The sequence below is a fragment of the Apus apus genome, chromosome 2 (assembly GCF_020740795.1).
Source record: "Apus apus isolate bApuApu2 chromosome 2, bApuApu2.pri.cur, whole genome shotgun sequence".
NCBI classification, from domain to species: domain Eukaryota; kingdom Metazoa; phylum Chordata; class Aves; order Apodiformes; family Apodidae; genus Apus; species Apus apus.
The window spans coordinates 32,100,457-32,114,740 of NC_067283.1; the positions used below are offsets into that span (position 1 = coordinate 32,100,457).

The 14,284-nt window shown below is 40.0% G+C and overlaps 1 protein-coding gene across 4 annotated transcripts in view; it reads left to right on the top strand.

Annotated features, from left to right (window-relative positions):
* The window catches only part of ABCB5 (ATP binding cassette subfamily B member 5), a 56,804-nt gene extending 42,750 nt beyond the window's left edge, over positions 1 to 14,054 (top strand). For 3 of the 4 annotated variants that reach the window (XM_051609869.1, XM_051609871.1, XM_051609870.1), the window contains exons 18-29: positions 329 to 475; positions 907 to 1,011; positions 1,824 to 1,901; positions 2,988 to 3,071; positions 4,976 to 5,179; positions 5,994 to 6,094; positions 7,550 to 7,690; positions 8,175 to 8,331; positions 10,009 to 10,206; positions 11,115 to 11,321; positions 12,301 to 12,447; positions 12,989 to 14,054. In XM_051609869.1, coding sequence (XP_051465829.1) covers positions 329 to 475; positions 907 to 1,011; positions 1,824 to 1,901; positions 2,988 to 3,071; positions 4,976 to 5,179; positions 5,994 to 6,094; positions 7,550 to 7,690; positions 8,175 to 8,331; positions 10,009 to 10,206; positions 11,115 to 11,321; positions 12,301 to 12,447; positions 12,989 to 13,186 — 1,767 coding nt within the window. In that variant the 3' untranslated portion in view covers positions 13,187 to 14,054. The remainder of the gene's footprint in view (positions 1 to 328; positions 476 to 906; positions 1,012 to 1,823; positions 1,902 to 2,987; positions 3,072 to 4,975; positions 5,180 to 5,993; positions 6,095 to 7,549; positions 7,691 to 8,174; positions 8,332 to 10,008; positions 10,207 to 11,114; positions 11,322 to 12,300; positions 12,448 to 12,988) is intronic. The other variant, XM_051609872.1, reaches the window with a different exon arrangement.
* Positions 14,055 to 14,284: the final 230 nt, after the last annotated feature.

A 14,284-nucleotide genomic window follows, 5' to 3' on the forward strand; every position in this document is an offset into this window, starting at 1 on the left:
CAGTGAGACTCTTTTAGTTGTTTATAAAGATTCAAGTGTTAGTTGCCATTCATAGTGACCAGTCCTCTCTGACTTTCGATGAACTGTCCCAGCCATTCTCCCCTTATGACTTGGCCTTTTGTTGAATTTTTTGCCTCAAAACCTTGACAGTGCAGTTAAGTTCTAGCATATGAAACAGCAAAGCTGCACATCTGCAGTGTGTTTGCTCAATCTGAGAGGGTTTTCAGTAGTTTTCCAAGACAGCTCACCACTCAAAGCCTAATGAACACCCACTGTCTGGGGAATTTCATGTTTCCAAGGAAAATTTGCAGCGTTCCCTTTCCTGTAGGAAGAAAATCTCCCTGCTGTGCCTTACTCCAGAATCCTGGCTCTGAACAAACCTGAGTGGCTGTATGTACTGCTGGGAGTGATTGCTGCTGCCATCTCAGGTGCGGTCCATCCTGCGTTCGCTGTTATATTTGGAAAAATAATTGGGGTAAGTTTTGGGGTTTTTTTTGCACATGGATGTTGCAGTCCTGAGCCTCCCTCATGCTCAGCCAGTTTGTCCTCTGTAAGTTACTGGGTGGGATTCACTTGTATAAATGGATCTCATGAAAACTACTAACTGTTGGTGAAGTTACCCTCTAGAGGCAGAGCTTGGAGGAACTGCATCTGACTAGCAGAGGAAAGAAGGAACAATAGTTGGAGCTGGGGGAACAGCTAAACAAGATGTAAATTAAATGGAAAGCTGGACAATCTACTGGTCCTCAACAGAAAGTTGACCGCAGACTCATTTCAGGATCCAGAATACTTGCTAAGAGAAACTGAAGTAGATGGTTTTCTTGAGATGAAGGGTCATTTATGTAACTGGCAGTCATTGTTGATGTGCTCATTTTGTGTTGTTTGTTGTGTTTTTTTCTTGCATAGGCTTTTCAAGAAACAGATCCAGAAAAGAGGAATAAAAACACTGTGGTGCTTTCTTTGATGTTTCTTTTACTTGGAGTGATTACCTTAATAGCATACATAATCCAGGTAGGTGTCTCGACACTGAAATTATGGGGAGTTGGAACTAGGTGATCTTTAAGGTCCCTTCCAACCCAAATCATTCTATGGTAAGCTCCTGACTCCCTGGCAGGCTGCAGGTATAACTCATATCAATGTAGTTTGAGAAGCAAAACACCGGTTAGATCTTTGAGAAGTGCCTGAGGTGCATGGCTTTTATTGTGATGTGTTTGCTTAATGACGTATGTTTATATATTCTATTGGTTTCAATAAGCCACTGAAGGTAATACGGATGTAGCATGATTGAAATGAAAGTTGAGAGTCTGGCCTTTAAATTAAAATTTAAGACAGACATTTCTCATTGACGATCTGTAGTCTCTTGCCAAAGTAAGTATAAGATAGACTTTTCCTATAGCAAATTATCTCCTTGCATACCATCAAATTCTGCTGTCCTGTGATAACTGTTCCACAGCTTGCAGGAAATGGCTACTGCACATGGATGTCCACACCATAAAATCCATTGGTATGACTAGTGTGAGTGAATGCCTCTGGTAGCAGTCAGAGTAGGAAGGATAATGATTAAGATAGGTTGATCTGTCTTCTGATGCTGCTGAGGCATTTGAATAAGTCATTACAAGGAAGCTCCTGCTTTCTTTGCCATGTTACTCCCTGTCTGTGTGAAAATAGAGTTTCAGGTTCCAGGAACGTGAATGGCACTTTTCCCAAGACTTAAACACACTGAGAGGGTTGTAGGAGACTTTTTGGTGTTGCTTTTGTTGTGCAGCTTTATAAACAGAGTTAAAGCATCAGATGAGAAAATGTTACTTTCTTTCCTCCCCCAGGGATTCATGTTTGGGAAGTCTGGGGAAATACTAACAATGAGGCTGCGCTCTCTGTCCTTCAGAGCATTACTTCAGCAGGTATGAAATAGGCAGCTAGGGTGTCCTAAGAGTCAGATGGCTTTTGCAGGCTGTTCAAAGGTACATGTTGGGTTTCATTTGTGTGGTCTGGAGAAAATAAAACAAAACCACGTCTCTTCTACCACTAGTGTATGAAACAGTACAACCTTTTCTGGAAGTCTTTTGTCCCATGTACAGTTTGGTTAAGTGCCGCTACTGTAAATAGTCTGATTTTGAAGGACTGTCATTGCAAATGTGCACGCTTCTAATATGCTAATATACACACAATTTGCAGCAGTCCGTGTATACAAGTTTTGTCTCCCCTTGCTTGGGTGGTCATGATGCACGTCTGTAATACATACATTTAAGTCTAATCTGTTTAGCTTTAAATCTATATACTGCAACCCATAGCGAGTAGACAGTTTTTACTGCAAGAAATTCAGATTGCTCTGTTGCATCTAGAATTACCCATAAGAATAAAGTTATTTTATACTAAATACTTCCTGTTAATTTGTCTGATGTCATGTTACTTGCATAGGAGTTTTGAGAAGGCCTAACTTAGCACCCCACTCTTGGGGACAAGAGATTGTGTGTTCACAGACACATCTGAAGTGGATTAGGAGAGGGAAAGTGATTAAAATAAAAAACCTACCATAGCCTTTGGAGTTAAAAGGGCCTCATTTCCTTTCTGTATGAAAAATACTGATGAGCAGTTGCTCTTCTATAGTTCATGGAATAGTTAACTTGTAGGAAGAGAATAATCAACTTGCTCAGGCCTGAGGAAGGACTGAGTAAAAGGGGTTTATAATGAAAGTTCCTAAATATGCATATTCAGAAGAACACTACAGCTAGTAACACTTTGATTGTGAACAATTAAATTTTCACAACAAAATAATACTTGTAGACTTTTTTTTTTTTGTTTGCTTGGAAGATGCTGACTACAGAGGAAGAATATTGCAGTTAGCCGTCATGACTTGCACTTCTATTTCCCCTCACGCAACCTGAGCTGGAAATGTTTGTAGATTTTATTAGCAATTGGGATAAATCTGAAATAAGAACATGTCATATCTTTGAACCAAAAATTAGTAACAATGTTTTTTCTTGCAGGAGATTGGGTGGTATGATGATCAGAAAAATGCTGTTGGTGTTCTGCTAACTCGACTTGCCACAGATGCTTCCCAAGTAAAAGGGGTATGCCAATTCTTTTTTTCTGTGCTTTTTAAGATATTTTTCTTACAAATATTAATTGTAATTGGCAAGGGACACTGAGATTATTTCAGAACACAGGCAATAAATCTACCTCAAAGACTAGCAGGTTCATTTATGCAGCATGTTGTTGACACCTTGGAAATTACTTCCCTGCTAATAAATTATGAGAACTATGAAAAATTCAGCAGATGCTCATGTACCTTTCATTTCCTTCCCTGCAAGTTTTTAAGTATATCATAACTGCAGACCATTTCACCATGTAAGTGAAATCTTTTTGTGCTGTGGAGCTCAGGTTTTTAAACCCTGTGATAGGTGTCACCTGAGTACTTTGAAGAAGTTGCATCTGTGGATGTACAAACCTTTACTGACCTTAATGAAGAGAGTTCTTCCCATCCCCACAAAACATACTTCACATACAAGCAGGCAAAACAGTAAGAAATGGCCTGGCATTAAAAGAGAACTCCAGGGACAACAGTGGCCAAGGGAAGGAATGACTCAAGGCGCTGGTATGGGAGAGATGGACACTGGCAGAAGAATGTGGCAAATTCTGCACAATTCCGCCTACTGCTCACCTCATCAGCAGTCCCTGATGATCTGCCAAATGTCTCTCCATTTCTTTCCTTCTCCCTGAAAAAAAAAAAATCACTGCATGACTTTTACAGGAAGAGTTTTCTCATTTAAGATGTCTTTGTGTCCTTCAAATTTACACATCAAAAACTCTTTAATCCCTATGGTTTTCATTCTTGGTAGACTTTTGTTTCTCTCTCCTGTCCTCCTTCTTTATGGACTAGTAGTGAGAAAATAGTTTTTGACAAAACTTAGTAATTTTCATTTTTTAAAGTTCCAGTTTGTTTCAGTGACATTGAACTATATCACCCTGTCAGTAGAAAGGAGGGGTGCACAGCATCTCCTAACTACAAAAGCCAGCTAAAGTGGTATGAGTTGCTCTCCAAAGTGATTATGTTCTCTGAAGCACTACGGAGTGTCAGTAAGTGCTGTGCCTCATGCTGCACTGGCTGAAGTTTCTAAATCCAGCTTTATGTGCAGCCCCTAGAACATATGGCAACAATTCACCTTGGCATTGGTTTAATTATTACTATTTTAAATTTTATTGAACAAGAGTCTTTTCAGGGCAGAAAAAAGTCTTTGGCGAAGAGAGAAGAATTTTGCTTCCCACCCAAGGACTTTTGTTTTTTCCATCAAGACAAATTTTGGAAGATGAACTATTTCCACAGGGCTGTTTTCAGACCTTTTTTTCAGCAGATCAGAGCCCACACAGATGCTGGATGCTAATCACCTCATTTTAGAAGTTCTTGATGAAAAGGTTACAAAGCCTGGGAGGAGACAGGAGTTCTTCAGTAAGAGCTCATGTTTCCTTCTCACTATCCCAATTGAGATAAAGCATTTCTGCAGGGTGGCCAAATTTTTTTTATTTTTTTTTTTTTCCTTGAGAACCCAACCCCAGGTGCAGCAGTATGAGAACATGAGGATAAGTAGTTTCCACCACTGCTAGTGGGATAGGTCAATGGATGGCTGTTGTTAGAATTAAGCCCCTCTTAAGCAGACAACCTGCCCTAGCGTGACAGTGGCCCCATCTTCTGTGCCTCAGTTAGTGTGGGAAGTCCTAGATACGTATTTCATGAAACAGCTATCATGACCAGCTGTTTAGACTACTTCAACCTCATTTGAGGGCCCAAAAGCTATCATGTGCAAGGAACGTCTAGAAACATTTATGAAAGTGGGTGCATAATGTCCATGCATGTGACCGTGTGCAGTTTTGTTTTCCAGCTCAACTGCCATGACTGTTTGGTGATTTCAAATGATGATATAAGTAACAAAAAGAAAACCTAACAACCAATGTTGTGGGGGTTTTGGGGTTTTCTTAGGCAACTGGAAGCCGACTTGGACTGATGACCATGACTGTCTTTACCCTTCTGATCGCCGTCATTATTGCTTTTGTATACGGCTGGCAGTTAACTTTGCTTGTCCTGGCCTGCATTCCTTTCATTATTGCTACAAATGCTGCGAGAGTTAGCTCTGTGTCTGGTCATGCTGCAAAAGATCAAAAAGCTTTGGAAGAGGCTGGAAGAGTAAGTTCTCCCATTTAAACTACAGGGTTATGGTGTGAGATCACTTTTAAGGACAAGATGGTAGCTATATTACAGCTGCCTTAATTATCCAAGATAAATTAAGGGGAGAGAGGAGAGGACAGGCGCGGGTGGGGGATGAAGGGAATGTTTATATATCCCAAGAAAAGCAAAACGTAGATAACACAAAACATCTGTAAATTAGGCTATAAAAATGCATTTGAAACCCTTCATGGCAGATTTCTGGGCAGGGACAGCTGTAACAGCAGCCTTGTGCCTTCAGTGAGCAGCGTGACTGCACTGCTCTGTACTGTGCCCGGGAGCCTTGCAGGGCTGAGCCACCCAACCCTGACATTGCTACTGTTTTATTCCATCATAAAATGGAAACCATTAATGCACTCAGGGGCTTCAGGGTCTTGCCTTCATTTACCTGGTAGTGCTCTTCCAGGAGACAGAAGTAGTCCAGGTGAAAGTGCAAGCTGTGTCCAGATAACTGGGGTTTGTTCTTATTAAATAGGGTTTAATTCACTGGAATCACAACCCATGGTTAGGGCAGGGCTGCTGATGCTCCCTGCTGCTGGCCCGAGGTTTGAAACCCGATATGTTGTTGGCTTCAGCCCCTGCCTTGTGTTGTAACTGTGGGATGAATAATCTCATTGCTCTGGGCTTTCCTTCACCTGGTGATAGAACTCTGTCTCCTCTTAAGCAAGCAAATTCTGATCTAAGATAAGAAATCCTAGAGAAAAGTCTTTAGAAGTTATGTTGTACCTGGCAGTTGTAAGGGATTACCTCTTACTTGTTTTATCTCCCAATTTAGATATCAACAGAATCAGTTGAAAACATAAGAACTGTAGTTTCACTGACCAGGGAAGAAGCATTCTATGAAAGATACGTTACAAGTTTGAACGGTCCATATAGGTGAGATTTTTTTTTTTCTTTCGTAATTCCTCCTTTATCCATTTTGGTCTTTCATAGAATCATAGAATCATAGAATCCTAGGGGTTGGAAGGGACCTCGAAAGATCATCTAGTCCAACCCCCCTGCCAGAGCAGGGTCACCTAGAGTACATCACACAGGAAGGCGTCCAGGCGGGTTTTATTATAAATACATTTCTTGCAAGCTATCCAATGCATGAAAGATTGGAAAGGATATGAATAGCCATTTGCATAGTTTTGAAATGTGTTCACTCATTACATTTTATATACACTTATAAATGCAGTGAAGAGAGTTGTAGGATTTCCCTTTTTATTTCCCAAAGACTTTATAAACTGGGTTCTCTGCATATGTGTTACAGAATATTGTATTTGCTTGTGTTTGCCTAGGATATAAGACATACATTAACTTTGTTTCAGTGTATTGCACTGGTACTGGTTAACTCTGGAAGGTTACCTCCCATACTACACCCTTTATAACATAAACCCATTTTATGCCCCTCAAATGACTTTGAAACCTTGAAATGAACTTGGTATGTTTCCTTGTTTGACCCGCTCCATCCCACTGTCTTATCTCTACTGAAGAGCGTTCGAATCATAAGGGATGCCAGATTTTTCTAGTTCCCATTTTTTTTAAACAAAATAGCCCCAAATCTGTTTCTTTTCTCCTTCAAGGTAACTAATGTAAAAGAATTAATTGAAAATTATGCATTGTATGAACTGTCCTCAGCCAAAACAGTGCTAATATTTAGTATCTGATGAACTGGTAATATCCCACATGTGGGCAGGGTGCTTTCATGAACTGTCAAAGGTCTCAGGTTTACAGTTCAGACTGGAAAGGAGATTTCCATTTCCTCAGAGAGCATCCTAAACCATCCAGGCTCTGATTCAGCATGCTTTCAATTAGCTACACAAAATGAAACTTCTGCTGAAGAATGGATTGAGAAATACAGGGTTAGTCGGAATCCCCATGGGGGTACCCAGAAATACATCCTTATGCTGAATTGGGATGAGAGGCCTCTGCTCAGATAAGACCTGGCGGAAGCCTGCAGGCGGGTCTTAGCCTGGGCTGAATCCTGCATGTTTTATTAATAAAATGGGTCATATGTGGTAGTTATTAAATTTTATTACTTTTTTAAGTGCTCTAGGAGACCTGCCCTGCTATAGAAGGGTCTATAGAAGATTCAAGATAGTGCAACTGAGGATGAAGGATCTCGTTGCCTTCTGTCCTAAGGGTGGTTCCATGTCATGATGTGAAATGCTTTTAGAGTCTGGCAGGGGTTGTTTTGTGAGTGGGCACATGTTCTGGGCTGATTTGTTGTGTTTTCAGGGGTAATCTGTATTGCTGGAAAGATTTAACTGAGAAATCTGGCTATCCCTCAGCCAGTGTTGGCTGTTACTGTTTTACAAGTTCTTTATAGAAAGTCTCTTCCTTTATCAGAGATGCTCTGAAAAAAGCCCCTTTCTATGGATTAACCTATGGAGTAGCTCAGTGCGCAAACTACTTTGTTGATGCGGCAGTCTTCAGATTTGGGGCCTGGCTCATTGCCCATTGTCTAAGCAACTTTGAAAATGTATTTATGTGAGTATACTTTATAAAATATAGATACATTTTAAAAATTATATAAGGTGTTAGTGATTTCAATGCATGCAGATTATTTTATCTAATTACAGAGGTAATGAGGCGCAGATTCGGGAATGCAATCTGGTTTGGAGTGCAGTTTGGGCAGAAGGGCTGCTTTGGGGAAAGGTGCATGTTCAGGCTGTGAAGCAGGAAGCTGAGCTGTGCTCAGCACATCTACTCTGAAGAAGTCTTTGCTGTTTGACATTCCTTCCAGGCAGAGGATATTGCACAGAGAGGTGATGTGACACCAGTGCTCCTCTGCAAAATACTTACAGGAATAAGCAAAACTTCCTAATACTGAATGACAGTTTTAGAGGTGAGGCGCTCTAGAAGTGTCTTAATCCAAAGATGCTCAAAAACTGAGCATCAGTTTTTACACATGAGGAAAACCATGTATTGCTCTACCTGAAATTAATAGTGCTTTATCTCTTGGCTTTTTTAGAGTTTTCTCTTCCATCATGTTTGCAGCTATGAATGTTGGTCAGTCTGCTTCCCTGGCACCAGATTATGGCAAAGCTAGAACATCGGCTCAAAGAATCTTTCAACTTTTGGACAGGAAACCTCTGATCAACAGTTATAGTGAAGAAGGTGAAAAATTGGTAAGGTGTTTGGTTTTTTTTTTTCCCAGAAAAATCTTGGAAAAAAACCCTAAATTACTATGGTTTTGCTGACTTTAAACTTTAGTCATAGTTTCTTTTTTTTTAGGGTGTCACAACACATAGACATTATATATAATAGTGGTACTGCCTTGTTATTTTCAGTTGACTGTGTTATTCCTGGTTTTCATTCAGAAGTGGATACCCTTAAATGTAGTTTTGCTCTGCATGAGCCAAAAAAACCCCAAACTTTTCCTTTTGCTGAACCACATCTTGCATTATTTCAGGAAAACACTAACAATATTGGTCCCACTGACAGTTGCATTGCCTTTGTAAGAGTTTACAGGAGAAAAAAAATATGAGGTGCATTTTTCTACTATTGAGGTAGATGAGACTAGTTCCTTCAAAGAAAGAACAGTTTTGCCAAAATCTGCCCTCTTGCAACTGTGGAAATTCTTACAAGTAAAAATGTGCTCTTTTGAAACCAAAACTACCTTAACAGATAATCTGTTTGGCTCTAAAGTTGGAGCAGGGCAGAACAAAAAAAAAGAAAAAGAAAACAAAAACAAACACACTCAAAAAATCCAAAAGACGTTCCCTCTATAGTAAAACTGTTATTAATGAAATTGACCTTAGCATTTGCCAAATTTCTCCATTAAATGTATCCATTAAATGCTTTCAGTTGATGTGATTTGGAAGGATTACATTTGCTCATGCATCTATGTTTAATATTACCTTTTCTTGTAGGTTTTAGATGCTAGCCCCTTCTCAGGAAGCTGGAATCCAGTTTTTATAACTTTAAGTGTTGAAAATCTTGTAAATGATCTTAAAGTTACAAGCACACTTATGTATCTTCTTGAACCGGGGTCCCTTGGCAAAGATATTGAAAGATTCGGCAGAAGGTCCCTGGTAAAATAAAACTTAAATGACGCTATTTCTAGTATAGATTGGAGTTGAGTACCAGTGATGCCTATGACTTCAGCAAAGCTTTTGGCCCATTAAATTAGATCATCAGCATCAGCTACTGTGAGAGCACTGTGCTAGCAGTGCTGCTAATATGTACATAGGGGCTGGTTCTTATCACAAACCATAGGAGGGGCAGTAGCCTTAGCGTGTGCCCCCTTTCATCCACCTGTGCTTAGAAATAGCACTGGCTAGAATGTCTAGTTAGCAACTATTATAGCTGGTTAAAGCACAGCTTGTCCTACATGCCTGTATATTACCTACCAAAGAATTAGCTCTGCTACCTTAATAGCTGATCTTGACCTTGTGTTACATTAGTTTCAGTTGTGCTACTTGCAAGGTGAGATTAGAAAAGCAAGTGCTGTAGTTTATGTAAAGAGTAGAAGTGTCTCAGCTCAGTGTCAGGAAATAAAAATATTCGGGCTTTTTATTTGTCTGAAGATACTATTTTAAAGCTGAAGTGAAAAATAGAGTAGAGTCAAGAGATGCAGACAACTTTCTCCAAAAGGATCTGGTGAATTGCATCTGCAGATCATCCCACAAATAATGAAACCACACCTGATCCAATATGGAATTGAAACAAACTTCAAAAGTAGTTTCAAAAACAGCCTCCCAGACTTCTTTGAAAGCTCTTTTTTAAACAAGCAAGGCTTACAAATATTTAGTTAAAGCTAATAAATGCTAATATGAGCATGTGAATTCTCTGTTACTTTCCAGAGCAATTTTGAAGGCAACATTGAATTTAGAAACATCCATTTTGTATATCCAACGAGGCCAGAAGTTCAAGTTTTGCAAGGACTCAACATGAAGGTTAACAAAGGACAGACTCTGGCATTAGTAGGAAGCAGCGGCTGTGGCAAAAGCACATCCATTCAGCTCTTGGAGAGATTTTATGATCCTGTGGAAGGACAAGTGGTAAAAATAGATGTGTGGTTATTAATAACACTTACGTCAACAGAACTCTTATCTTCCAAGGTTTCAGAGAAGTATCTCTGAAGAGATGCTTTTTTTAGAGGTGTGGATTACTGAGGTTGTGGCTCCAGCAGAGCTGTAGGCACAGCCTTGAGACCCCTCTCATTGCCTTCCCCCATGTACTAGCCATACATGCCAGCACTGGCAGCCGTGTTGGCACGATGTGCTGGCTCAGGGTGCAGACTTCACTGAGGAAGAGAATGACAGAGTCAGCCTGTGTTGCCTCCCAAAGCTGCTCACAGCCTGGTCATACAGGGGCATAGTGTTCACATCACTTGCTTGTCAGTATGTAAGCTATCTCATCAATATGAATTTACAAATTTAGAGACATAAATACATGTTCAGCTAATACAAATGTAGCCCCATAGGGATGCTACTGCATCACCATTGGAAGGTTGCAATGGATTTATTGATGCAGTCCATGTTAATGGATATAGAAAATGCAGAAAAACCTCTGTGGAGCTTTTGAGATGCAATTAAAGCCCTTCAGCTGAGAGTATTTATTGTTGTGTTCAGCTTCTAAGAGTTAGGCTTTCCCATGAGTTTCCCAGTGCCTCTTGTGGTCAGTAGAGCTGGAAGGACTGCAGGAACAGCCTGTGATTTGCCCTCTGTGTTCCTGTCTGCTGGGAAAGGGAAGCGAAAACTCACACAAAGTTAAAAACTAAGGAAAGGAAATATTTCACCTATACTGCTGGTTCTTTTCCATTTTGCATGCAAAATTTAACTTTATTTCAACTGGGAATCTAACATGTAACAGGCTTCCTCTTAAAATTTGTGTTTCCTGTTTACAGTGTGTATCTGTGAATGAGCTCTGTAGTCAACTTCACTCATTTTTCTGTTCCTTTTTCTAGTTAGCAGATGGATTTGATACCAAATCTCTGCATTTGCAGTGGCTGAGGTCCAGACTGGGCCTGGTGTCACAAGAGCCCATTTTATTTGACTGCAGCATTGCTGAAAATATTCAATACGGAGACAACAGTAGGGTGGTTAGTCAGGAGGAAATTGAAGCAGCAGCTAAAGCAGCAAATATTCATGCCTTCATTGAAAAACTGCCAGAGGTAAGAGATGGTGATCTTCTCTTCACAGTGAGATATGATTTTTGGAGTAACAAGGGGAAATGTAGGCAATGCTCACGTATGTCCATCACATTAAAAATAAACATTCCTTTTTCCCTCAATAGGAAAAAATGCAGAATTTGTTTTAAGATGTCAGTGTGTTTTTCAAGCTGTTAGTTTGTTCAAAAAAAGTCAACATTCCAATTAACATAGTGGCAAACAAATTAGAATATGAGGAAAATACTAAAAGAACACTCTATGTGCAACAGGACCTCTTAAATGTTTTTATATTTTTTCCTTTGACAGCTGAAACTTCTCGAGTTACTCTGAGAAATATGATTTTTTTAATTTCTAAAATAATTCTGTAAAACTAAATGCTCTAAGTGGATGAGCCATGCATGGGGAATGTTTCTTACCAACTATTAAGGAGCAATAAATAAAAAATGAATGATGTGGCATTTGACCTTCATGTCTGCCAAGAATTTGGTTCTAATGAGGAAAAATTCTTTCATAGTTTGTTTTCACTATAATTCTCTGTAACTTGGAAATGATGTAATGATGCTGTAAAATGTTTCATCTTCATTAATATTAAAGATGTTTGGGGTTCTTTATTCACAAGTAATGCAGGATCTAGTTCTTCCAGTGTATGTTAGTAAACATTGAATCTCTAGTTACTCTTGTAATCATAGACTCATGGCCAGATGTCTGTGGATGCCTTACTACCTTGTGGTACCATTCAAGGCCTGTTCTAGACTTTAAGGAAGTGACTTTTCAGACCATGAATACATGTGTGGTTGTATGTATAACTGTTTATACTAGAGGTGTTTATAAAAGTCTTAGCTTTAATAAACACACTTGCACTACTCTCTTACTTCAAGATGGAAATACCTAATTGTTTTTATAGCCATGCATAAAACTACTTTTCTTAGCTTCCTTCTCTAAGAGTATTCACAGCCCTTCTTCTTTAATGTTTAACATCCAGAAATACAATACCCGAGTGGGTGAAAAGGGAACACAACTTTCTGGAGGTCAGAAACAAAGAATAGCAATTGCCCGTGCTCTGGTTCGGAATCCAGCCATTCTGCTTCTGGATGAAGCTACCTCTGCTCTTGACACAGAAAGTGAAAAGGTGAGTAATGATTATTACACAAAATGTGTGTCTATGTACATGGCTTAGTTGCTTTTCTGAATAAAATCAATGTAGACATGTTGCAAATGCTCAGATGGGAAACAGCAGGGCAGGTGAATCACAGTAGCTCTTCCAGCTGCAAGTTGTGAATTAAATGACACTAGAAATCTGTGCATATCTACTAAATAAACAAGTGGAAAACCCCAACATTTTTAGTAGAAGACACCACAGGGAGCTGATGCGCTTCAGTTGTCTTTCTGTATTTGACAGTATAGCTGTATTTGATGGTAAATACTAAATTTGTGTCCTGACCCGAACTGAATGCCCAAGAACCCACTTCTCAGTATCTCGTGCTCATTTGATCAGTCTTGCTGACATCAGTGGCAACTCCTGTTAGGAAAGAGCCTCATGTATGCACTGACTTGTGTATCTACGGGAGATCTATGCAGGTGATAACAAAGAGTAAAAGATCAGATGTGCTTGTTATGAAGAGCCAAGGCTTTCCAAACGCTAACAGCATTTTCACACCGTCTGTGTGCAGATCGTCCAGAAAGCTTTGGATAACGCCCGGCAAGGCCGAACCTGCATCATCATTGCTCACCGTCTGACGACTGTGCAGACTGCAGACATCATTGCAGTGATCCAGAATGGCAGGGTGGTTGAGCAGGGCACCCACAGCCAGTTGCTGGCAAAGGAAGGACACTACTATGCCCTTGTAAATGCACAAGTCTCTCATTAGTACTGTTTGCAGATTTTTTTATATTTTTTTTTTCTGGAGAAATATCAAAAGCTTTCAGAGATATCAGGTTGGCTGTGTCTGTGCTGATGGAGCAGGGACCGTGTGTTGCAGCCTGGTTGCCGTTCCTGGTGCAGCCCTAGCTCCACACACCTGTGGGGGTGAGCAGTGTATGCCCGAGAGTGGGTCATGGAAGGTGCACAGGGGAGTCCCAGGGGCTCCATCTGCTGGGCAGTCCAGGGGATTTCATTGTCTGAAGGGAGTCGGGCCAGGAGTGGTGTCATCCAGAGTACGGGTTAGGTGGGGCACCCTACTCTGACTTTCCCCCAAACCCTGGCCCATGCCAGGTGCCATAGGCTAAGGCAGTACCAGGGTCTGACAGTGGTTAAACATCACAGATAGGTGGTGAGCTGGTGCTTGTGATTGCTCCACCAGCCAGATGCAGCCATAGAGCCTCCTAAATTAAAGATGACCAGTCAATTCTTACTAACTGCTGAGATTCCAAATAAATGCATTCATATTAAATTTAGAGAGAACGGGTTGGATGTGTGGGTTTGTTGGGTTTTTCCCCCACTCTATGCCAAATTTCTAATATTACTGTGCTTCACACATTTCTTGGAGATTCAGTGTTATCTTTCAAACAATAATTGTAATAACTACAAGCTTTCCATATCAACATAAACTGACATAAAATATACCATTGGTTTGTTTAGTATTTTTTCAATTGCTGACCTAACAGGGTTTAATTTCTCTTTGCATCCATCATCGTAATTTAAAAAGTCTTGTGTGGGAGCTAGGATGGCTTCTTAAGGAGTGGACTCATATCAGCCACATAAATAGCTTTTAATGTAAAAATAAAAAGTGTTTTTAATTATGAGACCCTTTATTTTTCATAGATGTGGTGTTTAGGCACATACTTTATTGGTGGGTTTGGTAGTGTTAGGCTAACAGGTAGACTTGATGATTTTAAGTGTCTTTTTCCAGCCAAAGTGATTCTATGATTTTATTAATAACTTGTTTACACATGTGCTTTCATAATTGGTTATTCCTCTGATGAATTCCTCAGAGTGCTGTGGTACATCGCTCAGCAGCTGGAGAATA